The sequence below is a fragment of the Tubulanus polymorphus genome, chromosome 5 (genome assembly GCF_964204645.1).
Source record: "Tubulanus polymorphus chromosome 5, tnTubPoly1.2, whole genome shotgun sequence".
Lineage (NCBI taxonomy): Eukaryota > Metazoa > Nemertea > Palaeonemertea > Tubulaniformes > Tubulanidae > Tubulanus > Tubulanus polymorphus.
Window position 1 is genome coordinate 22,043,397 of NC_134029.1, and position 19,426 is coordinate 22,062,822.

General features: G+C 35.8%; 2 protein-coding genes across 8 annotated transcripts; both read right to left on the bottom strand.

Annotated features, from left to right (window-relative positions):
• Nucleotides 1-236: 236 nt before the first annotated feature.
• LOC141905001 (ubiquitin-conjugating enzyme E2 A) lies at nt 237-4,919 on the bottom strand. Of its 2 annotated transcripts, none has more exons than XM_074793688.1 (5): nt 4,756-4,919; nt 4,069-4,149; nt 3,606-3,721; nt 3,429-3,517; nt 237-1,467 (listed from the first exon to the last, which is right to left on the bottom strand). In XM_074793688.1, the coding sequence occupies exons 1-5, from the start codon at nt 4,797-4,799 to the stop codon at nt 1,339-1,341; spliced, it is 459 nt and encodes a 152-aa protein (XP_074649789.1). In that variant the 5' UTR covers nt 4,800-4,919; the 3' UTR covers nt 237-1,338. The 2 variants fall into 2 exon arrangements, with proteins under 2 accessions (XP_074649789.1, XP_074649788.1); XM_074793687.1 differs by lacking the exon at nt 237-1,467 and adding an exon at nt 2,497-2,827.
• A 396-nt stretch (nt 4,920-5,315) lies between these two features.
• On the bottom strand, nt 5,316-18,930 carry LOC141905187 (uncharacterized). 6 transcript variants are annotated; one of them, XR_012619248.1, is made up of 7 exons: nt 18,648-18,930; nt 17,987-18,148; nt 16,396-16,487; nt 15,496-16,049; nt 13,462-13,845; nt 10,148-10,248; nt 6,490-6,628 (listed from the first exon to the last, which is right to left on the bottom strand). XR_012619248.1 is itself a non-coding variant. In XM_074793978.1 (6 exons), exons 1-5 carry the CDS (start codon nt 18,861-18,863, stop codon nt 13,469-13,471), a joined length of 1,401 nt encoding a protein of 466 aa, XP_074650079.1. In that variant the 5' UTR covers nt 18,864-18,930; the 3' UTR covers nt 6,960-7,081; nt 13,462-13,468. The 6 variants fall into 6 exon arrangements, 3 of the variants coding, with proteins under 3 accessions (XP_074650082.1, XP_074650081.1, XP_074650079.1); XR_012619250.1 differs by lacking the exon at nt 17,987-18,148 and adding an exon at nt 18,199-18,351; XR_012619249.1 differs by lacking the exon at nt 6,490-6,628 and adding an exon at nt 6,948-7,081.
• Nucleotides 18,931-19,426: the final 496 nt, after the last annotated feature.

The window sequence follows — 19,426 nt, forward strand, 5'->3', positions numbered from 1 at the left end:
TATATATATATATATATATATATATATATATATATATATATATATATATATATATATATATATATATATATATATATATATATATATATATATATATATATATATATATATATATATATATATATATATATATATATATATATATATATATATATATATATATATATATATATATATATATATATATATATATATATATATATATATATATATATATATATATATATATATACACTCTCATACTCACATTTATTACAATTATAATAGCAACATATACATTAAAAGCACTCGGAACACTTATCAATTCAAACATACTTTTACTACCAATATAAAAACAAAATAAACGAGAAAAACACACTATACTTTCTTGTGTGTAGCCATATATAATCACAAAATGCATGTTCAGCACCCGAAATCGAGGGGCTACAAGCTGAAGACGAATTCGAGCTTCCTAATTCTGAAATAACTCGTGCTGAAGAAGATTAAATAAATCAAATTTTCGCTGAATATCAGATACAATACACACATAAATAATGATCGATCTGGAATCGGACAGAAAGATGGCAATCTGTACTAACTCTAGTCTTATACGTAGTAGATTATTGTAAGTCTAACATCATTGTAACCATCTTTAGCGAATTTTATATATAGCATTTTTCGAAATCTAATTTTTCACTTCATATCAAATGTTAGAGCTCGAAACTTATTTGGAATCGCATGATTAGCAACACTGACCTAATAACCCGTCGATATCAGAAATTTGTTCATCCGTTCAGAATATTCGAAAAATAAATAAAAATCAGTTTAGGCCGAGCTTCACACATGAGATTCCGCCGAAAGTCGATACACGAATCGGCGCATATTTGTTCACCGTAAAATAGAACATTGAATCAATGTTGAGACATAATTCATCGATTGAAAATCTACAAACACTCGAGGTTTTACAATTTCACAAGATTCCATATTTTAGACTCACAATAACAACAATTCGCCGCATACCGATTATAAGATGTTTAAAAAAAAAACAATTAGATGATTATAACAAAGAAATTACCCTTGACTAACTAAAATTAGATAGACTCACTTTCTTCACTAAATATTTCATCATTAACGAATAATAATTAAATCGATTAATAATAATAATGAATCTTGGTTGGAAATTAATCACAAAAAGTACGCGGTAGTTATAATAGTAGTAGTGTTGTGTGTTCGATATCAATCTTTCAAATACACGGACCAACAATTTCTAAGTCAGTTGGTTATATATATATATATCTAATATTAGCTAATTATTGATTTATGATTGATGACGAGAGAGTCGGGAGACACGCGATATCATCAACTGTTTAGCCAAGATTCTTCAACGATTGCTCTCACTTTCTTAACGTACTCGCGGCGATTCTCTTGGTAAAGTCGTGCCGCCAGATTGTTAGCGGGGCTGTTTGGATTTGGCTCGTCGAGCAATGACTGAAACGACAAATGACAAGATGATTCTCGATGAGTGAATGAAAATATTTCGACGACAACGATTTTCTTTTCCTCTTCGCGGAACCGCGGGTCACACAGGAGAATATCGATAATTTTCGAACCAGCAAAATCTACACATATATTCCAATAGACATGTAATAGACGTTCAAAAATTGAACAAGACCAGAGATTAGGCCGATATATCTCTGACCCGATGAGCATAAACAGCATGAAAGCTCTATTAGGAATGTCTCTTTTGATAGCTTTTTCAATCATCGAGGACAATACTCTAAGAGATGGATCAAAATGTATCAATTTACTATTTTCTTGCTTTGGGGTAATCGACAATGAATATAGTATCATACAGCATACTGTCAGGTCACATCGAGACAAACAAACTGTGGTGAACGAATTTGAAATGACCATCATCACAGAGTTATTTATGATTAACCCGTACTTTTTTTAGCTGAAAAAGAACACCGCACACACACACACACTTAAAGAGTTATGAGTCTACCTATCACATAGATTGTTAATCAAGGTTTATATGAAAGAGAGAGAGAGAGACAAGACAGTGCCCCTGCACCAAAATAGACCACCTTCCATCAAACCAACGCCAGTTCAAATGTACACAACTTCTGCTTCATAAACGTTATCAACAATAACATACAAATCATAAATTATGGCAATAACAATTAATTATTTATATCAACGTGAAAATTAATTAGAACAGTAAATATTTTTGAACGCATTCGCGCTATTGTATACGGCGAAAAAAATCTAGTAATATAAATAGTAATATGATGGGGCAAAAATCTAGCCAGCCATACAAAGGTCAAATATGAGTATATTTTATCTAATAGCTACAATGAGACATACACGGTATGCATAGAAACTCAGTCCATGACGTAGGCTTAAGCTCGACTTTATATCAGCTTCGAAGAAAAGTCGACCGACATTGTCATGACTGATTCAGATCCATTTGGCAACTTTTTTTTATATACCGGTATCAGCAGGTGTGTGAGAATAGAAGCCAAAAATGAAAGCACTTTGTAATTCATTTCTACCGAGTTGTGCTACATCGACGCACAGCGATCCAACAATTCAAGGATATGGAAGAAAATATTACTGAATGCGGTTACTGGCGACTAATGAAACAGCGCTGTCCTAATAATATATGAAGATTATCAGATGATCGTTATAATGAGATGTTTTGTTAATCAGAATCGCAGTCATCGCTGTCCCAACTCTCTTGAACGATCGCTTTAACTTTTCGTTCGTATTCGCGTTTGTTTTCTTTAAACAGCTGCGCCGCTTCGTTATTAGCCGGACTATTCGGATTAGGATCACTTAATAACGACTGAAATCAATCAATTATAAAGCCATAAAACACAGAGTCCATCAGGGCCTCGAATAATCGTGATCATTCACTACACATTCGCCGACATCTCCGGAGCAATTTGGGACGAGTGACAGAGCATTCAAAGGGTGCAGCCCTGTATATTACTGTAATGTCCCCAGGCAACGTCCTCAATGCCATCCTCTCTCTACTCAGGAGCAAATGGACTTCGTGACCAAATGGAATATGATTGCTAATAGTAGCTCGGACGTTACCTCACAGAGATGGACCGATACCCAGTAAGAGATATAGGCTAGGGGTAATAGCATCAATGTGGCGAGTCGAGTGTCACTGATGACATTCTTTGCGGATATTGGGCACTTACAATATACTCTAGAACCTAGAAATTATCATAATCATTGATTACTAACACGAAATTATCCATCTACCACCAGACGAAAAACCCTTTCGATACTAGCTTCGTTCAAGACCCAGGAGTGAAGACGGGTCACATAAAACATAAACCACTAACGCTCAGTTGAGTTAGATTCAACGAAGACTTGTGGAACTGAATCCGCAAGAAAAGATGTTAAAGGTGAATTAAAATGATTACAGTACGTACCTGTATTGAAGTCAATACCGCGGAGACATCGTAAGTAGGACTCCATCTATTTTGTAAAATATCTAAACATATGCTTCCATCTGCGTATACTGAAAACAAAACATATATTCAATGATTAATGATTCAACCTAGTAGGTCGATACGTTATCGCGCACAGAGGAATTTCGCAAAACTTACCATTCGGATGAAACATTTTTGAGGTAAATCGAACCGTAGGAGGCTTATTCGGATATTCTTCCGTAAATTCTATAGTTAATTTAAACGTTCCATCTTCGAAAGGCGTATCCATAGGTCTAGAAAATCAGAACTCGTAATTCTTAAAATCGGCCGGCAAAAACTAGGCCTAACAAATCATCACAAAACAATCTTAATCACAGATAAGGACTAGTGATTTTTCAAATATGTCATAGAGGTCAGAAAATAGATAAAAATATCAATATTTCTGAACGTTCAGACTATATTTCAGGAATTGGTTTCATTCTATAAGTTATCATTCTTTGCCTACGTGTAGGTGACATTGAATTCATAAACAGGTCAAAGCGACCTCATTATTTCCTTGCGCAATATCAATGGATAGAAAATGAAAGTTTTCAGATCTACGTTTCGCGATCAAAATCATTCATCATCCAACACAACGTACCCAAATATGACGGCGTTCCATAGCATAATATTGTTATCAGTCGGAGTGCCGCTGACACCAGCAGGAGGATCTTCTTGTAATCTGAAAACAACGATTTTCAACGTATGAAAATACTGAAAAAAAAGACTATTATACACTGCCACAAATTACTGTCAAATATTCCCGACAGGAAATATTAACTGGACACAAAAATAAACTTAATCTAAATGGGTGGGTGACATAAGTTACCAGTTCACAGCAAAGTAAGATGACCTGGACTTGGTGCTGGTAGTTTGGAAATAACGTTTTTCCTACACTGGGTATTTAGCTAACACCGAAGTTACTGGTGATAACAATATTTGTGTCATGTTCTTCTTAGAGCCACAACAGAGTCTTTGAGTTATCACATACTCTAGTCTACCCTAGAGACGGACAGTCACTCAGCCCTGGCACTACTGTTGTTCGTCACCAAGGGCAAAGACAAGCAAGGATGCACCAAAATTAGAATAATGGGTCGAAAGAAACTAAAAATGCGCATGAATTAAGAGAGTCATAATCTCAAGTAGTAAAGCTTCATATAAACTTGATTATCGTTATAAAAATTTCAACTAATTACAGGGTAAAATCTACAAAAAAGTTAATTTGTTATTGAATTGAACAGGAAACGAGAACCATTTCGTCATAATTTAATAAATTATAGTCATTTACCGTTTGAAATCTCGCATAAGTCGCCGTCTAGCAGTTGTGGACATCTTCAAATATGTAACGATCGAGCGATTCCGCCCTTTGGAGGGTATTTAACGAGTATTTGGAGTCGAATACGACGAATTTCTGAATCGTAATACTCGGATTTCCACTTTGTTGGTGTATGACGTCAGCATCCGGGTGTTTTGGTGATTTTCTTCCTATCACGTGACAGTCATGTGACTTGTCAAAAAGCACGTGGTTTTGTTTATTTACATAATTTGGCAACCTCTAGCTCGTTACATTTACAGCAAATGGGGAAAAGCTTTGAAAATTCCTACTGCTTTATTTACCAAATTTATCGCTTTTTTGTGAATTATAGTCACTGCTTATGGATAAGGAGATACTTTTGTGAATTCAATTCAGTTTAAGTGGAGAGTTTTCGACGCAAGATGTCAAATACCATAATTAATATCACATGATTCATGTTATATTCCTCATTCTAAAATATCAAATCGTCCTACTGTTGTCCTCAACTCTCTGAACCGTCAACAAATGAAAGACAAAACTCTCGAAATTTCCAGATCACTTAATTCTTATTTTATTGATTCATACAATTATATAGATAATACATAATATTATCATGATAACTAAGAAAGAACAAGAACAAACAATACCTCGTAATAACTCTTTAAATTGACATATGAATTACATAAAGCAGCTTTGTGAACACACCTGCTTCCCACGATGACACGTCACAAGTTACCAAAATATACCTTTACTCATTCATTACGATTATTCTTAAGTGATTTTACAATTCACTTCACACGAGCAACTGGTATTAAAACAAACATTGATGGTTTCATCGAAATACATAAAATGGCTTAAAAATGTAAAGAATGTCAGAATTAATGAGATCCGTAAAAAAACAGTTAATGAGACGAACGATCTTCAAAACTTGAAATAAACTCCTCAATTTTAGCCAAAGATGATTACGATATACAGGTACACTGAAAGGCCTTCTCACACTAGATCGACCTTCTATCATACTAGCCGATAATGTATGATATTATAACTAAAAGCTATTTACAAGCACTGCTTTTTGACGGTTTTCAACAAGATCTTCATCTATTAATAGGACACAGATTGACAAGGAAAATGCAGCATTAAAAACAACACAGACATTGCCTGTTACATACAAGATCTTTTCACCACGAGACAATCCTCACACATACATACAATGGCTTAAATTTCAAAATATTATCAAGGATTTTTAAAATCCATTCCCAAAACTTTAAAAAAATGTTTTCTTGCCAATGCGACTTAAAAAGCGTCTATTTCATAGAAGATCGAACAAAATAATAAAATGAAATGCATTTATTTGTTGACGTTATCGCTGAACGGAAACTGTACTTATACTGTCTTATCTAGCAGCGAAAATACAACTAATCTACTCGAATGATAAAACATATTGAGTAACAGATGATTTTGAACCAGCAAAATCTGCTTTGAAGCAGCGCAAAAGTGTAATTACACATGTATATACGGTATTATGATATGTTATCGAAAAATGAATGGTTTATTCATCATTTTAGACCGGATGAGCGATGAAAACAGATGAAAACATTGTTTACAGGTATAAAACAACCGAGAACTTAACAGAACGTCTGTATTTAGGATTTCCAACATCAAGCACTTTAACGGTAGACGAAGTTTCGATTGTCGCTTTCACAATTTCCTAGCTAAGCTCCGTGGTAATCGGCAATAACCATAGTATTATACAGCATACTATCGTATCCCCGCCGGACGTGGACTTCCGTTTCGTGTTCCATTTGACTGGTGCTCATATTGTCGAACCGGTTTATCATCGGCGCTCGCGATAACAACGCGTCGGGCTCTGTGCAACAAAAAAAACAAAACAAAGAAAATTGTAAACGATCGTGTAACAGCAGAGCACGTTGATGTTTTCGCGTAGATACATAGGGGTGAATCCTGCGACGGCATGTACCGTAGGACCGATAGTTCACACGGCAGATCTTTGAAATACATCCACAGTCTGGTTAGAAAAGATATTCTATATAGTAGTAGTAGTTAATAGCGACAGTATATCATACGTTCCACATCAGTCGACAAAGCGCGCTAATCGTAGCTAGCTAAATATAGTGTCCGAATAAGGCCATACATTTAATCGGTGGGGCTTGGGAGTATTTGAACGGGGATCGCGTCTGCGTGGCCAGGTCGACGCCCCCGATACAACTATAACTCGAGCACGACGATGATGACATAGTATTATTATTTGTTGGAAGGCGACATCCATCGTTACTGACAACATCCATTCCTTCGTCGTAATCTAAAAGGCAAATCATAGGAGACATGTTGACGAAACATATGATTAGGCACGGGATAATCCGGATTAACAGTTAATCCTGATTAACGGGTTATAGCTAATCCGCGTTCGAAAGCTAGAAATTGGTCGATGCTGATTTGGTTTTTTGGACACTATTGCTGGCTTAGATAAGTTTGACACTTTGAATAAATCGAAACTGAACGTTATAAATAACAACAAACCAAATTGTTTCCAATTTAACAAAACACTTTGATAGAAAGGTCAATAAATGGGCTTATTCCTACTTCTTAACACACGCATTTTTGAAATAAAAGTTACCGCGTTTTTAGTATCGGAAACGAAATTCAATACGTGCGCTCATCTACAGTTGTGAATGCGACACATTCCCAAATTGAAGTTGACTGCATTTTCAATTTTTGGACCATGAACGTGTTACAAATGTCATCAAGTTGATCGGATAATGAATTGAAAGTCAGGGGAATTGAAATCACTGAGAGCGGCAGTGCATTACCGAGTAAATCAAAGTCCACTGAAGTCAGCGCTAACTTTTTTCGATGCAATAATGGACACCATATATTCATGTAGTTTCTCGTAGTAGCTACATATAAATGCAGTACATGAAAGCAATTGCGATCAAATGTCAATTGTTTTCTTGGCTAGTTCTTGATTTCCCAAGTGAATGGCAATCATTCTTGTTCGAGGGTTAATGCATAGTTTGATCTGACATCCTCATTAGCAAATCAGATCTACTCAAAAAACCATCAGGATCGCTTTACACGTCGATATACAGCAAAGCTGCTCAAATTAGATCATTTGGGACTGAATTCAGTGGGTTCGTCAAAAATATTGAAGAATTTCCGATTATGAAGTGGGTTTTTAATGCATAACAGCATGAAAATACGCTATATCGCGAAGATCGAAATTAAATATCAGGAAACAATCTGGAAATGTATTAATTTTGATCAAATGATTGACGTGCCTTAGTCGAGCTGAAATAGAAACGACATTTCATTCATACAGGTTGAATTCATTTTGTAAGAGCTCATAGAAATGCAGTGCTTGTGAACCTGAAAACATCTAATTTAAAACATTCGCCGTGAATCAACAACGTCAAAGAAGAATTGTTAGGTTTTTACAAATTTCAATCGGTGCAATCTGAAATATTTTCACCTTTGTATATGTTTTTTCATTTGGGTGATCTTGATCCATATTCCCTCTTGATAACATTATTATTGGGCAGTCCCAGTCAATGGTCAATTTCTAGTGTACATTCCATAAAGTGTACTATCATTGCAGAGTCCCAGATTCAGATTATTCCAAACATGCTTTACATTCGTTTTTCCTTTAAGATTTCAGCAGCTGCTGGCGCGACACTTCAATATCTCTGTATTTGCTCATCTTCGTAAATCTATTATCTCACTCCTTATGCCGAATGAATTCATCCATTGATCCGAATATATTGATGGAAATGTTGCTGGTTGAGCGGTGTGATGAGGAGCGAAGATGAAAGATATTATGTGTATATCGTCTGCTGATGTAGTATAGATCTAAGAGGAATATCACTGTGAATGTCTCAATGATTCCCAGACTGTAGAATTGATGCTCTGCTGAAACAAGTCAGACGTCTCCACTGATGATATGAATGCTGAAATAATCCGTTTAACTCTCAACTCTGTAAAATTCTGTAGATCATACTGGGTAAGGCTTTTTCTTCATTGCACATTTTCAGGTTCAGATCGATCAGGTTCAGATTAATTCTTGCATTATCTTCTCTTTAAACAGGTCTTCTTCATTGTTCATAATGAACCTCTTCATCCTTCATCGAAATATTCCTTTCCATTCAGTCATCTTCTCAGAGACTTCTTCCAGAGTATTTCTAAAATAATCCTCAAATTTCTTCCCTCCCACCCAGGTCCAGATCAATACCTGACATCTCTAATTATAGTAGTTTTCACTAAAAATGAGAGTTATTTGACATAAAAAATAGAAGTTCCATTGAAAATGAATAACAAATTCATCCAGACTTTTAGAGTATTTTGATATTTTTTGAAGTAATTGAGCTCTTGAAATGTAAGTCAAAACTACTCTCAAATAGCGGTCTTAGTCAGGTCTGCAACCCTTCAAATCTATACTTAATTATTATCAATTAGGAATACGGATCGATTTCCTGATTTTTTTTTCGATTTCAAAATGTCTTCTTCAATTGATTCACAACGAATGACGAGAAATATTCTGAAAATAATATGAAACTCTTATTTGGACCAAATCGAGAGAATCTTTTTTTCGAGTCCGAATTATTTTCAGAAACTTCCTCCAAAGCTGAAAAATAGAATTTATGTATAAATTGACATTATAGCAATAATAGATGCCGTGCTCAGTATGCCATATACATTAGTAGAATTAGAACATGTCTCGAATTTTTTTCCAAGTTATTTTTGATTGAAATCTGAAGCACAGAATCTTTACAAATAGCCTCTTAATACATAGAATTAAGCCATTTCCTACATATCAAAAAGATATAATTCACAGGGATCTGTTCATACCAAATCTCAATGTAGAGCTATCTATCTATCTTATGATTGGGCTTAAATCTTTTATGGTATTTCTTCATTTCTGACCCACGCAATAATTTTGCGATTGAAGTTCATCTTTATTATAGAACAATTGCTACTGGCGCAAATGTCTTCTACCGATCGATAATTCACCATTAGATCGCTATATTCATACACGGAAAACATCAAAAACTTGTCTAATAGAAGTGACATGTTTTCTTCGTAGGATTGGCTACATTCAGTAAGCACTTAAGGTACGATTCCTTAAAATAGATGCATACGATAAATATCTATATCGGTGAACGTTAGGAATACACCAGACCAGCAATCTAATCTAATCATAATTTCAGCGAGAAACCAATTAAAGCAACTCCTTCACTACTTAATTCAGACTTCGGACACATCAGTAAACAAACAGCTCTACATGAGATGAGGTATTACCTGTATCATCATCAATATTTCGAATAAATCGAAATAAGAAAAAAAAGTTTTTGTTATTTAGATTGTGTACTGGTACCTATCGTTAAATGTTTTGAGTACAACGCTTCTGGTCATACTGTCCGCAATCACCAGATGTCTCTCCAATCGACGGAGGAAGTGTACGTTTTATCCGACAAGCTGTAAACGATAAATTGCAAGTTACATGGTTTAAATTTCGAATTAACGGTTTTCCACGCGTTGGGTTCGTTCCCCATAAATCCATGGTTTTTTCCTATTAATCAAGTGTCTATTGATAACTCGTAGCAGGGTTCGTATCCCTGTAACTAATGATTACGATGTAGTTTTAGCGCATGCCTGTCACTGCAGTTGAACAGTCATGAATTGTCACATAAATGTCAAGTATTGAAATACAGAATTCTAAGTATTGCGTTCTTCAATTATAACATGACCGATTGAATTGAAGTATCTCTATTCAGCGACTTATTTCTAGCTGTTTTATTTCTATCGATATACTGGTCGACCGAGCAGACGTGGAGCTTATTGAAAACCATGGAATTAATGCGCAATACTGCAGTGCAGCTGCCAGTGAATACAAGGGTTCAAATCCCTTTTTTTTCTGGTTCTTCTAATAGTTGGCTGATTGGTTCGATTCCAATTTAACCTTATACGCATACCAGAAACATATTTCTTTTTTTAGAGTATTAAAGTTGTTGTTCTTTTTTTTTAAATTCTTTGAACCATCTGCTCAGGGATACTCTGGTTCGGCCCAGATTTGAGAGAAATGATAAACTTCCATTTCACTATTTCATCGAAATCAATGACAGCCTACATATATCCCTTAACCATCATTAAGTGAGGATGTCGTAACTACAGAAAGATCAAAGATTTTTACAAGTGAAGTGATGTAATGCTGTCAGTATCATAAACAATAGTCATTCTTGCTACCAGTGATACGCAGACCTTTCAACCACAAAGTTTACGGTATCATCGAATGAAGCCTTAAAAGTGGCTTATAACTGAGAGGTGGGGGTTGCTGATAAACAGCAAGTTCGAGGTTTATCTTTATCACATAATGCATGGCGTGATGTCAGATAGAAGAGCCACAAACCAAGGATTCAAACAAACTCATGAACCCTGGATTGACGAATGGCTCAAACACAAATCACTCACTGGCCACTGAACATGAAACCCCCTCACCGGCCAAGTCCTGCACATACAGAGAAATATTAGATTTACCGATAAATTCATTAAACTCAAGAATTACCAGTTAATTCTCAAAACTTTACATCTGATTCTCGACACCTTGAAGGGAATTGCGTATCACTGATTGCGTACATTATACAACCTGATTTCACTATATATAGATCTGCGTGATCTAGATTAGAACGGAAAAACAAATTCTGTATTTCTTCCAAGATTGCTGTGAGTTGTGTTAACGAAGAGGTCTTATTCAACTTTTCCAGTAATCTACGTCGCGTTCACGCGTATTCAAATAGCTGGCAAACAAGCTTTAGATGAACGACTTTCCAATTAAGATTTACCAGTTCCGGTTCAAAGAATGATAACAGAATTTCTTTTTTTTCTGTCTCTCTTTTTTTCGCATTAAGAAAGCTCGAATACAACTCAGATATAAAACCAGTGCTGGAATTTTGAGGTGGAGAGAATAAGTCATAACTGGTTCTTAGGAATTAGTGTTAGAATTCTATCTATCTTTCTATCTGTAGGAAGTTTGTATGATGGTATATATCTGTGTTGTATCAAGCGACAATGGTTCAACATCAGTGGCAAGCTATTCTTGTGCGCAATGCCGGATTATCATTCAAAGGTGGTTCGTAATTGGAATTTTCAATTTCCTAAATGTACTCTGATTGACGTCAAGACATTTTAACCCATTACCGCTGAACAAGAATCGCTGCAAATCAAAATCATAAGCTTCATATACATAGCCTAAAGTAGCGCGAAGAAATGGATTTAATAAACGCGCTATTCAAATAATTTCAAAAATATCTAATATTTTCTTAATTCTAAATCTTTGTATATGAAACTAATGACAAAAGAGTATAATGTAAATTTTTTCTAGGTGATCAAGAATATTCAGATTTGAATTTGACCAAAACAACTGCTATGCTGTAACCACATATTTCCATTCCTTCCCAATCATTTAGCGTGTGATCGCCATTTTCAAAAAGTCCGAAATTTTTTTCAAGTTTACCTCAGACCTATATAATTCAAAGCTTCGAATATAGCTACGAATATTTTCAATGCAGTTCATGTAATTGAAATCAAAATTCAATCAAGGTTTTCCACCTGCGCACCAGACAAATCATGAATGAGAACATGTGTTACGAATGGGCAGCTGCCTTGTTTACAGATTTTCCTAATGCTTTCGATTCATACAAATCAATGTAGTTCTCTTGAAAATCAATGACAAAACCTTCCGCGTTGCCAGCCGTTGAATGAAAAATGTCGCAATTTCTAGGTCCATGACTTTTTCATTGAATTGATCAGTTATAACTTTTAGATTTCTATAACTGAACAACGAAACTAAGACAAATATGAATTTTATCGATCAGAACACGGAAGATTTCTTCGAAACGAAATACACAAACATGATTTTATATTTTACAACTGTTTCATGTTAAAAACCACTTTTAAAAGTCTAAAATCAGGTTTTAATTAATCAAAGCCTGTAGCTGAATATGGGCGCCTATCCGATTCTAAAACACCTTATGAATGTTTCTTATCGTTATCTTCTTATATAACTCGTCATGAATTGTTTTGAAAAATAAACTCTATAATCAAGAAAAAAAAAACAAGTTCATCGGACGCTTTGAGAAAGTGACAAAATTTTTAACGAAGTCAGGACGAAAGTCAAGACGAATGTCGGTGATAAAGTCTAGCGACTTGAAAATAAATATCGAGAAAAACGCTGTTCGGAGTCAAAGGTTTTTGGTATACATCAAGTAACCGGTACTTGAATCTGCGGTCAAAAGCAGAAATATTTCAAAAGACACGACGTAACGACATAAGTTTTTGAAGACTAAGCTGTCGTTGTATTCTCTGGTTTCATGGTTTCATTCAAAGACCATATGTTAAAATAAGCCATTAACAAGAACATCTAAACTGTCAGAGAACAGAAACAGCTGTAAAATATCTCAAAAAGGTCATAAATATATATATATATATATATACATATTACAAAATAATATCATTCTGGAAAAAGCTTTGTTAACAGTAGAAAGAAAATGACGATCAATAAGATCAGAAATGGCTGTTTTCAAAGCATCTTCCTTACAAATATCCTCTCAAGTGACTGACAGCATTTTCTAAAGAAGAAAGGCTAATGATCATTTCCTAAAAGAGCGTGAAAAAACCTAAATATCAAATTACCTGTTTTTCAGGTGACAAATATCATGAAATTTTCATTCGTAGTTTGACTAGATCGTTGTTGATGCGATATCAGAGGACTAGTGGAGACTTGTAAAACGCTAGCCATCGGGCTAATCTCGTGAGATATCTCGTAATCGGGCAGCCGTACCGGACCCGGCGGTATCATCGCAGGAGCCACGTATAGAGACCGATGACCGCACGTGCAGTAGTGCTGCTGCTGCTGCTGCTGCTGATGTGTCATCGGATCAGTAGGTACTTGTAATATACTGGTTGTTGGATCGATGTACAGAGGTCCATCGACCTCGTCTGTTGTATGAACACAAGCACTGCATTGAGCGGTTTTATGCACGACCACCAGGCTTGGCCCGGGTTCGGCACATGAGCCTGTAAAAGATTTCGGATTTAACGAGCTGCAAGATAGACATTTCATTAGAACGAGCATCTTTTAAAAAATCAGAATAATGAAACGAGTAAAATTGGATGCTGGCAGATATTTGCATATTTTCGAAAGAAAAATCTACATTTTTATATATACACATGATGTAATTTCACGTAGTTTCTCAGTGCAAAGATCTACCATATATCCAGTGATATAAACATGATGATCCAAACTCCAGCCTGCAGTTCTCGAATCAGATATCAACTAGTTCTTAAATACATCATCAGACAAGAAGTAGAAAATTTGTGTTTTTTCAAATATGAATGATTCGAGAATTGGACTGCAGTAAATGGTAAGTCTATGAAATGGTTATGGATGATATGATGTACCCATTGCACCTTTACACCAATATTAGCCAAATATTCCTATTTTTTGTTATCTGAGCATTAAGCCTGAATTGAAGCGAAATTTACACTGTCACTTTATAGACAGGTTTTATTCCTATTCGACGGAATTCCTCTCCGAACCATTCATCAGAATCTTACAGGTTTACCGGTGCATCAATAGAAAACACCTCTGAAATCTGGTTGACAAATAATCAACAGTAATCGAAGTATGATTCAATATATCAGATATTACAATACAGTACATCAACTATCGTACGAAATTCAATATCGCACTTCAAAAACAAGTAATAGGGTATATGAATTTGGTTCAATCAAAAGCACGAACATCGCCAGCTGGTTTCAGTTATAACTCATGCGCAAATTCCCCGATTTAGAGTTCATTCATGTTTTCTTTTCTCATATAGAGAAAATATCCAATACGTTTAATGCCCGGTTGCAAAAGGTTCGAAAACATAAATGATATGATGTAAGATGAAAGCGAAATGACAATGAAAATGATGAAAGAATGATACAGTGTGAGGCAAACAATCTTAATCTCAATCCCATCCCTTTATAGTTATATACAAAAGCAAGTAATAAATGATTTCTATCAATGCATTAGGCGACATGATTTTCCTCCAAAGTTCATGCATGTATTCCTTAGTAGGTATCTACAGTATCCCTTGATAAAGGATGTCAAAAGTGAGTTCTAGCTACCGAATTAACTTCATGTTTCAATACGACCGATAAAATTCCACCAGATTTTAGAATTAGAATTTTAAGATATGACCAATAGGGTTAAGAATTTCCTGTTTTATGGGAATGATATACGTGGAAGATGGGAGGGCTGTCTGTCCTTTACTTTAACTCTGAACTGAATTCAGGGTTCTTACAGATCAGAGGGAATCCAGAAATCCTGGATATTTCCCTGACTATCGACAAACAATTTCCACATTGAATTAGAAAATATCCTCAATCAGTGGGACGATTCCTTCTCAAGAGGTTTCACGCGCTACTCTTCACCAGCAAGAACTTGAACTTCAAGTTCTTCAATGAAGACACCAAGAATTCAAAAATTACCCGAATTTTCTCCCTGATTTTTCAAGAAAAGAATTAGAATTCCCCGATCTCGCCTGATCCGTAAGAACCCTGAAAGTTTTCTTCAACATAAAACGATAACTCAACAATTCATCAATAGAATCGAAACTCTGTAATCAAACAACAACGACGATGACGACTACGATGACGATGTGTGGGTTTATACATTACCTGCTGTTCTCAATCGTTTATACTCAGTCTGTTCGTCGTCTTCGCGCGATCGTTTACGCCCGGCGACCGGCACCGAATTGCATCTAACCCCGTCTGCTAGTAGAATATCGCCGTTAGAGGGCGCCGCCGTCGCGTGGACGTTGCGTAGATAATCTCCGGCACCGTTCATCGCGTGACCGCCGTTTCTCGGAAGGAACCCGTACGAGCCTTGCACCGGCGTGTGACCGTTTGAAACCATCACGCTCCCGTTCCGCTGGTTCTCCGTTTGAAAGAGACTTTTGTGACAACCGTTGACGATCGGACTCGCGTCGACCGTATCCATGTCGCAATCTTGAGAATGGCCGTTGCTCGAGATGGTAGGAGACATCGGCGGTACGAGTCCGCCGTTCAGACCAGCGGCGATTCGCTCCATCGATTCACGCGGTGGCAGCAATTTCATCCGATCGACGCTGGTTCCGTTTTGTGACATCGCCGCGGTTAGAAACTGGCAGCACTCGAGATAACCGCACGACTGCGCGAGGTCGCAAGCTGTTTGTTTGTGATTATTTTCAACTCTGAATGAAATACATAAATGAAATGATGGATAAATTGTGGAATATAATGAATGATAACTGCTTCTCTAAAGACAGGATTTAGATAAATACTGAAATCAGATGATAAATCAAATTTACAAATCATCATATTGTTCGTAATATAATGAAATGTTTTCTTCTGTTATAAACATTTTTTTAACATTTGAATTTTATTTCCATTCAGTTGTGTACACAAAGTTTCAATAAAACACACATTCCTCACAAAGTGATATTACATTCAGTTTGTCATAAACGTGCACAATAGATTCTCTTCAGTCTAAAAACACCACAGTAATGCGATAGCATGATACAGATACAAAAGACCTACCTAACATCAGCTCCATGCGATATAAGCAAACTAATACATTCTATACTTCCAGTCCTGGCTGCTTTATGTAACGGAGTTTCACCCAAATAATCCTATAATAAACAAAACACGAAAATGTAATCATATATCAACGAAACCCGACTATTATATCACATACCACAACAAACAGTTCATTATACCGAGCATCGCGCAACAATTACTGCAGCTACGTACTATTGATCGTTGGAATATTTGTAAAAAGATTCCATTGAGATATCAAATAAGTAATCAGCTACATAATAAATATATATATATATATATATATATATATATATATATATATATATTTATATATATATACTCAACAAAACATTGTAAAATTAATACTGAAGCAAAAATAACTACATAAACCGCAAATAATGTATTACAACCGCAGAACATCACAGAACATCGCAGAACAGTTCCCTCTAGCTCCGCATACATCTACATAGCAGACAAAATAAGCTCAACTAAAAATAAACCCACGGTCAATAAAAATTCGGATGAAAATCCATCAACAACATGCCGGAAAATTGCGCTTCACTCCAGACCAGACAGTCATGATTATATAGACTAAGCATCCGTGCCAAAAAAGAATTAAAAATTTCAAAAGTTGAAGTTATTCGAATAGATGGATATATATATATATATATATATATATATATATATATATATATATATATATATCTCTTTCGTTTTTTCCTCAAAATTGAACCCGGAACAAAACCAAAAATAGTTTCCAATTCTAAATCAGTATTGACAGACATACAGATTTCTATTTGTCACATGAAATGAAAAGTCTACAGAATATAAAAATATCTGAATAATGCATATAAACGCATATAACAATGGTGATTGAAATGCGTTGGTATTTCTATTCTGCGACGTTCAAGTGCTATTAGCATATCTTTACAATTCAAGAAGTTGCCGCCACCAGAGGCAATAAACAACAACAAAGCAGTTTTCTCAATTCTAGCTTTCACCCCCATAAACATAAGCAGAACTATCGCTAAAAAAGTTAGCCATTAAGGGGTAGTACTTATGTACAGCGTGGCTACTTTTATTTGACTCGCTCCCCCCCTACCACCCGACTATTCCCAGGCATGTACGCATGTTGTTTTCCCAGACTTGATCTGCTGAGAATTCAATCAATTAACACGGTCAAATATGTAAGAAGACATAGATGGCAACTGTTTGAATAATCTGACTATTCCCTGATTTCCAGAGAGGCCAACCTGATGTATTGAAATGGCGACTATTTTGCCTTATAGCTACTAAAGTTTGTTCGTGATATCTTTTCCAATAAAGTAGCAATTCATTTTTTATCCATAAACACAAATTTACCGAGCACGTTCTATGTTAAAGGAAGTTGTGTATATGTAGTTAATTCATATTAAATAAGGTTTAAAGGCTTATCACAATCAATCAAAAGAAAATGATAATCTAACAAATTGAAATTGAGCAGAATTATTGTGAAATCAGTGAAAAATCGCAATTTTAATCATGCTGTCAACAAAATCATGAGGCGAATAACCGGGACAGAGGAGGAATACATCGGACTACATCGTTTTACCTGAGCGTCTTTATTAGCGTCGGACTGAAGCAACCACTGCAGCGAATAAGGGTGACCCCCGTACGCGGCCACGTGACACGGAGTTTGTCGGAATTTCGCGGTCAGAATATCGCAATCTACTCCGATTCTCGTCACCGACATCAACTTTCTCAAACAACCGAGCTAAACGACGAGAAAATGACGACGTTTTTAACAATGTATCAAATGATTACCTTGGAGATGATTTTGGCTCCGTAATGCATCAATAGTTTAAGACATCGACTACGACCGGCGAATGAAGCAATGTGCGTCGGAGTTTGCCCGAATCGCTCGGTGCCAGCGTTAAAATTTACACCGTGTGACAGAAGACGCATTAAACACTGCAACTGAAATGTGTCCATATTGTTTTAAATATCATTCGCATTTTTTCATTACTGTTGACTATAATTCAATCACATGTTCCAAAATTTATATCATTATTAAAATTCAAGTTCTTTTATCGAAATTCGGCATAGGCCTAATATCTCGAGTATTTTAAGCTTTACAATAGCTCTTATTTCGACAACATCAGTCAAAATCATGAAAAATAATCTTATTCACAAATAAATATGCTTGTTGTGTGTAGGTTTTTTGTCTTTTTACTTAAGTAGGATATTTCATTTCAAATCGAAAGTAACGATACCTTTCCAAAATAAGCGGCCCAATGAACGGGAGTCCAACCGTAAAAGCAATCTTCAGAATAAATGCCGTGTTGAGCTTTCATCAATAACAAAGACAGAGTATCTACATCTCCATCTCTACAGCATCGATGAAGCGGAAAATGCGTTTTAAGTACGTCTTCGCTATTCTTACTCCATTGTCCGAAATGTGTCGGTTGTTTTTCTTCGGATTGATCCATATTTAGTGAGTAATTTGAGTGTTTTGGCGCAAAGAAAAACAACGATCAGCACCGCACACAACGAAAAGCGCCGCCGGTTCTTATTTCCGGGTTAGTTTTCAATGAAGCCGTCGATAGGTGATGGCAGCACCAGCCGACAATGAAAAAACTCACCTGCCAACGATAAATTAAAGCATCCTGCCGGACGGTCCTGCCACGACTTGAGCGGCGAATAGGAACACTAAACCAGATTGTACTGGTCCAGCCTTCACTCACCCAGTACTAGATTCCACAGTACTCTCTACTATGTACCCGGGACCAACCGTTTTTTTTTTAAGCTACCTATTTTGAAATATTGTGCACACAATGAAATAAACAAGAAACTTCCTTGCACTGTCATGAAATGCTCGCTCTTCAAATCAATCCTATGAAGTTGTTTTTGGCCAACATCCTGGTGACCATTAAAATTTGAAACGATTTAAACGAACACAGCATAATTAATTGCTATGATGATTTTTATTATTTATCTTTAATAATCATTATTAAGAGTACAACAATTAACATCATTGTAATTACACGATCAT

What these genes read in the sequence shown, in the direction of transcription:
- LOC141905187 (XM_074793978.1), bottom strand. Translation starts at nt 18,863, where the DNA reads ATGGATCAATCCGAAGAAAAACAACCGACACATTTCGGACAATGGAGT. An exon ending in TCGCATGGAGCTGATGTTAG is followed by an intron (nt 16,050 to 16,395) that starts GTAGGTCTTTTG and finishes TATTTCATTCAG; the next exon opens with AGTTGAAAATAATCACAAAC. An exon ending in TAAACGATTGAGAACAGCAG is followed by an intron (nt 13,846 to 15,495) that starts GTAATGTATAAA and finishes AATCTTTTACAG; the next exon opens with GCTCATGTGCCGAACCCGGG.
- LOC141905001 (XM_074793687.1), bottom strand. Translation starts at nt 4,799, where the DNA reads ATGTCCACAACTGCTAGACGGCGACTTATGCGAGATTTCAAACG. An exon ending in CTTATGCGAGATTTCAAACG is followed by an intron (nt 4,150 to 4,755) that starts GTAAATGACTAT and finishes CGTTGTTTTCAG; the next exon opens with ATTACAAGAAGATCCTCCTG. An exon ending in TGGAACGCCGTCATATTTGG is followed by an intron (nt 3,722 to 4,068) that starts GTACGTTGTGTT and finishes CTGATTTTCTAG; the next exon opens with ACCTATGGATACGCCTTTCG.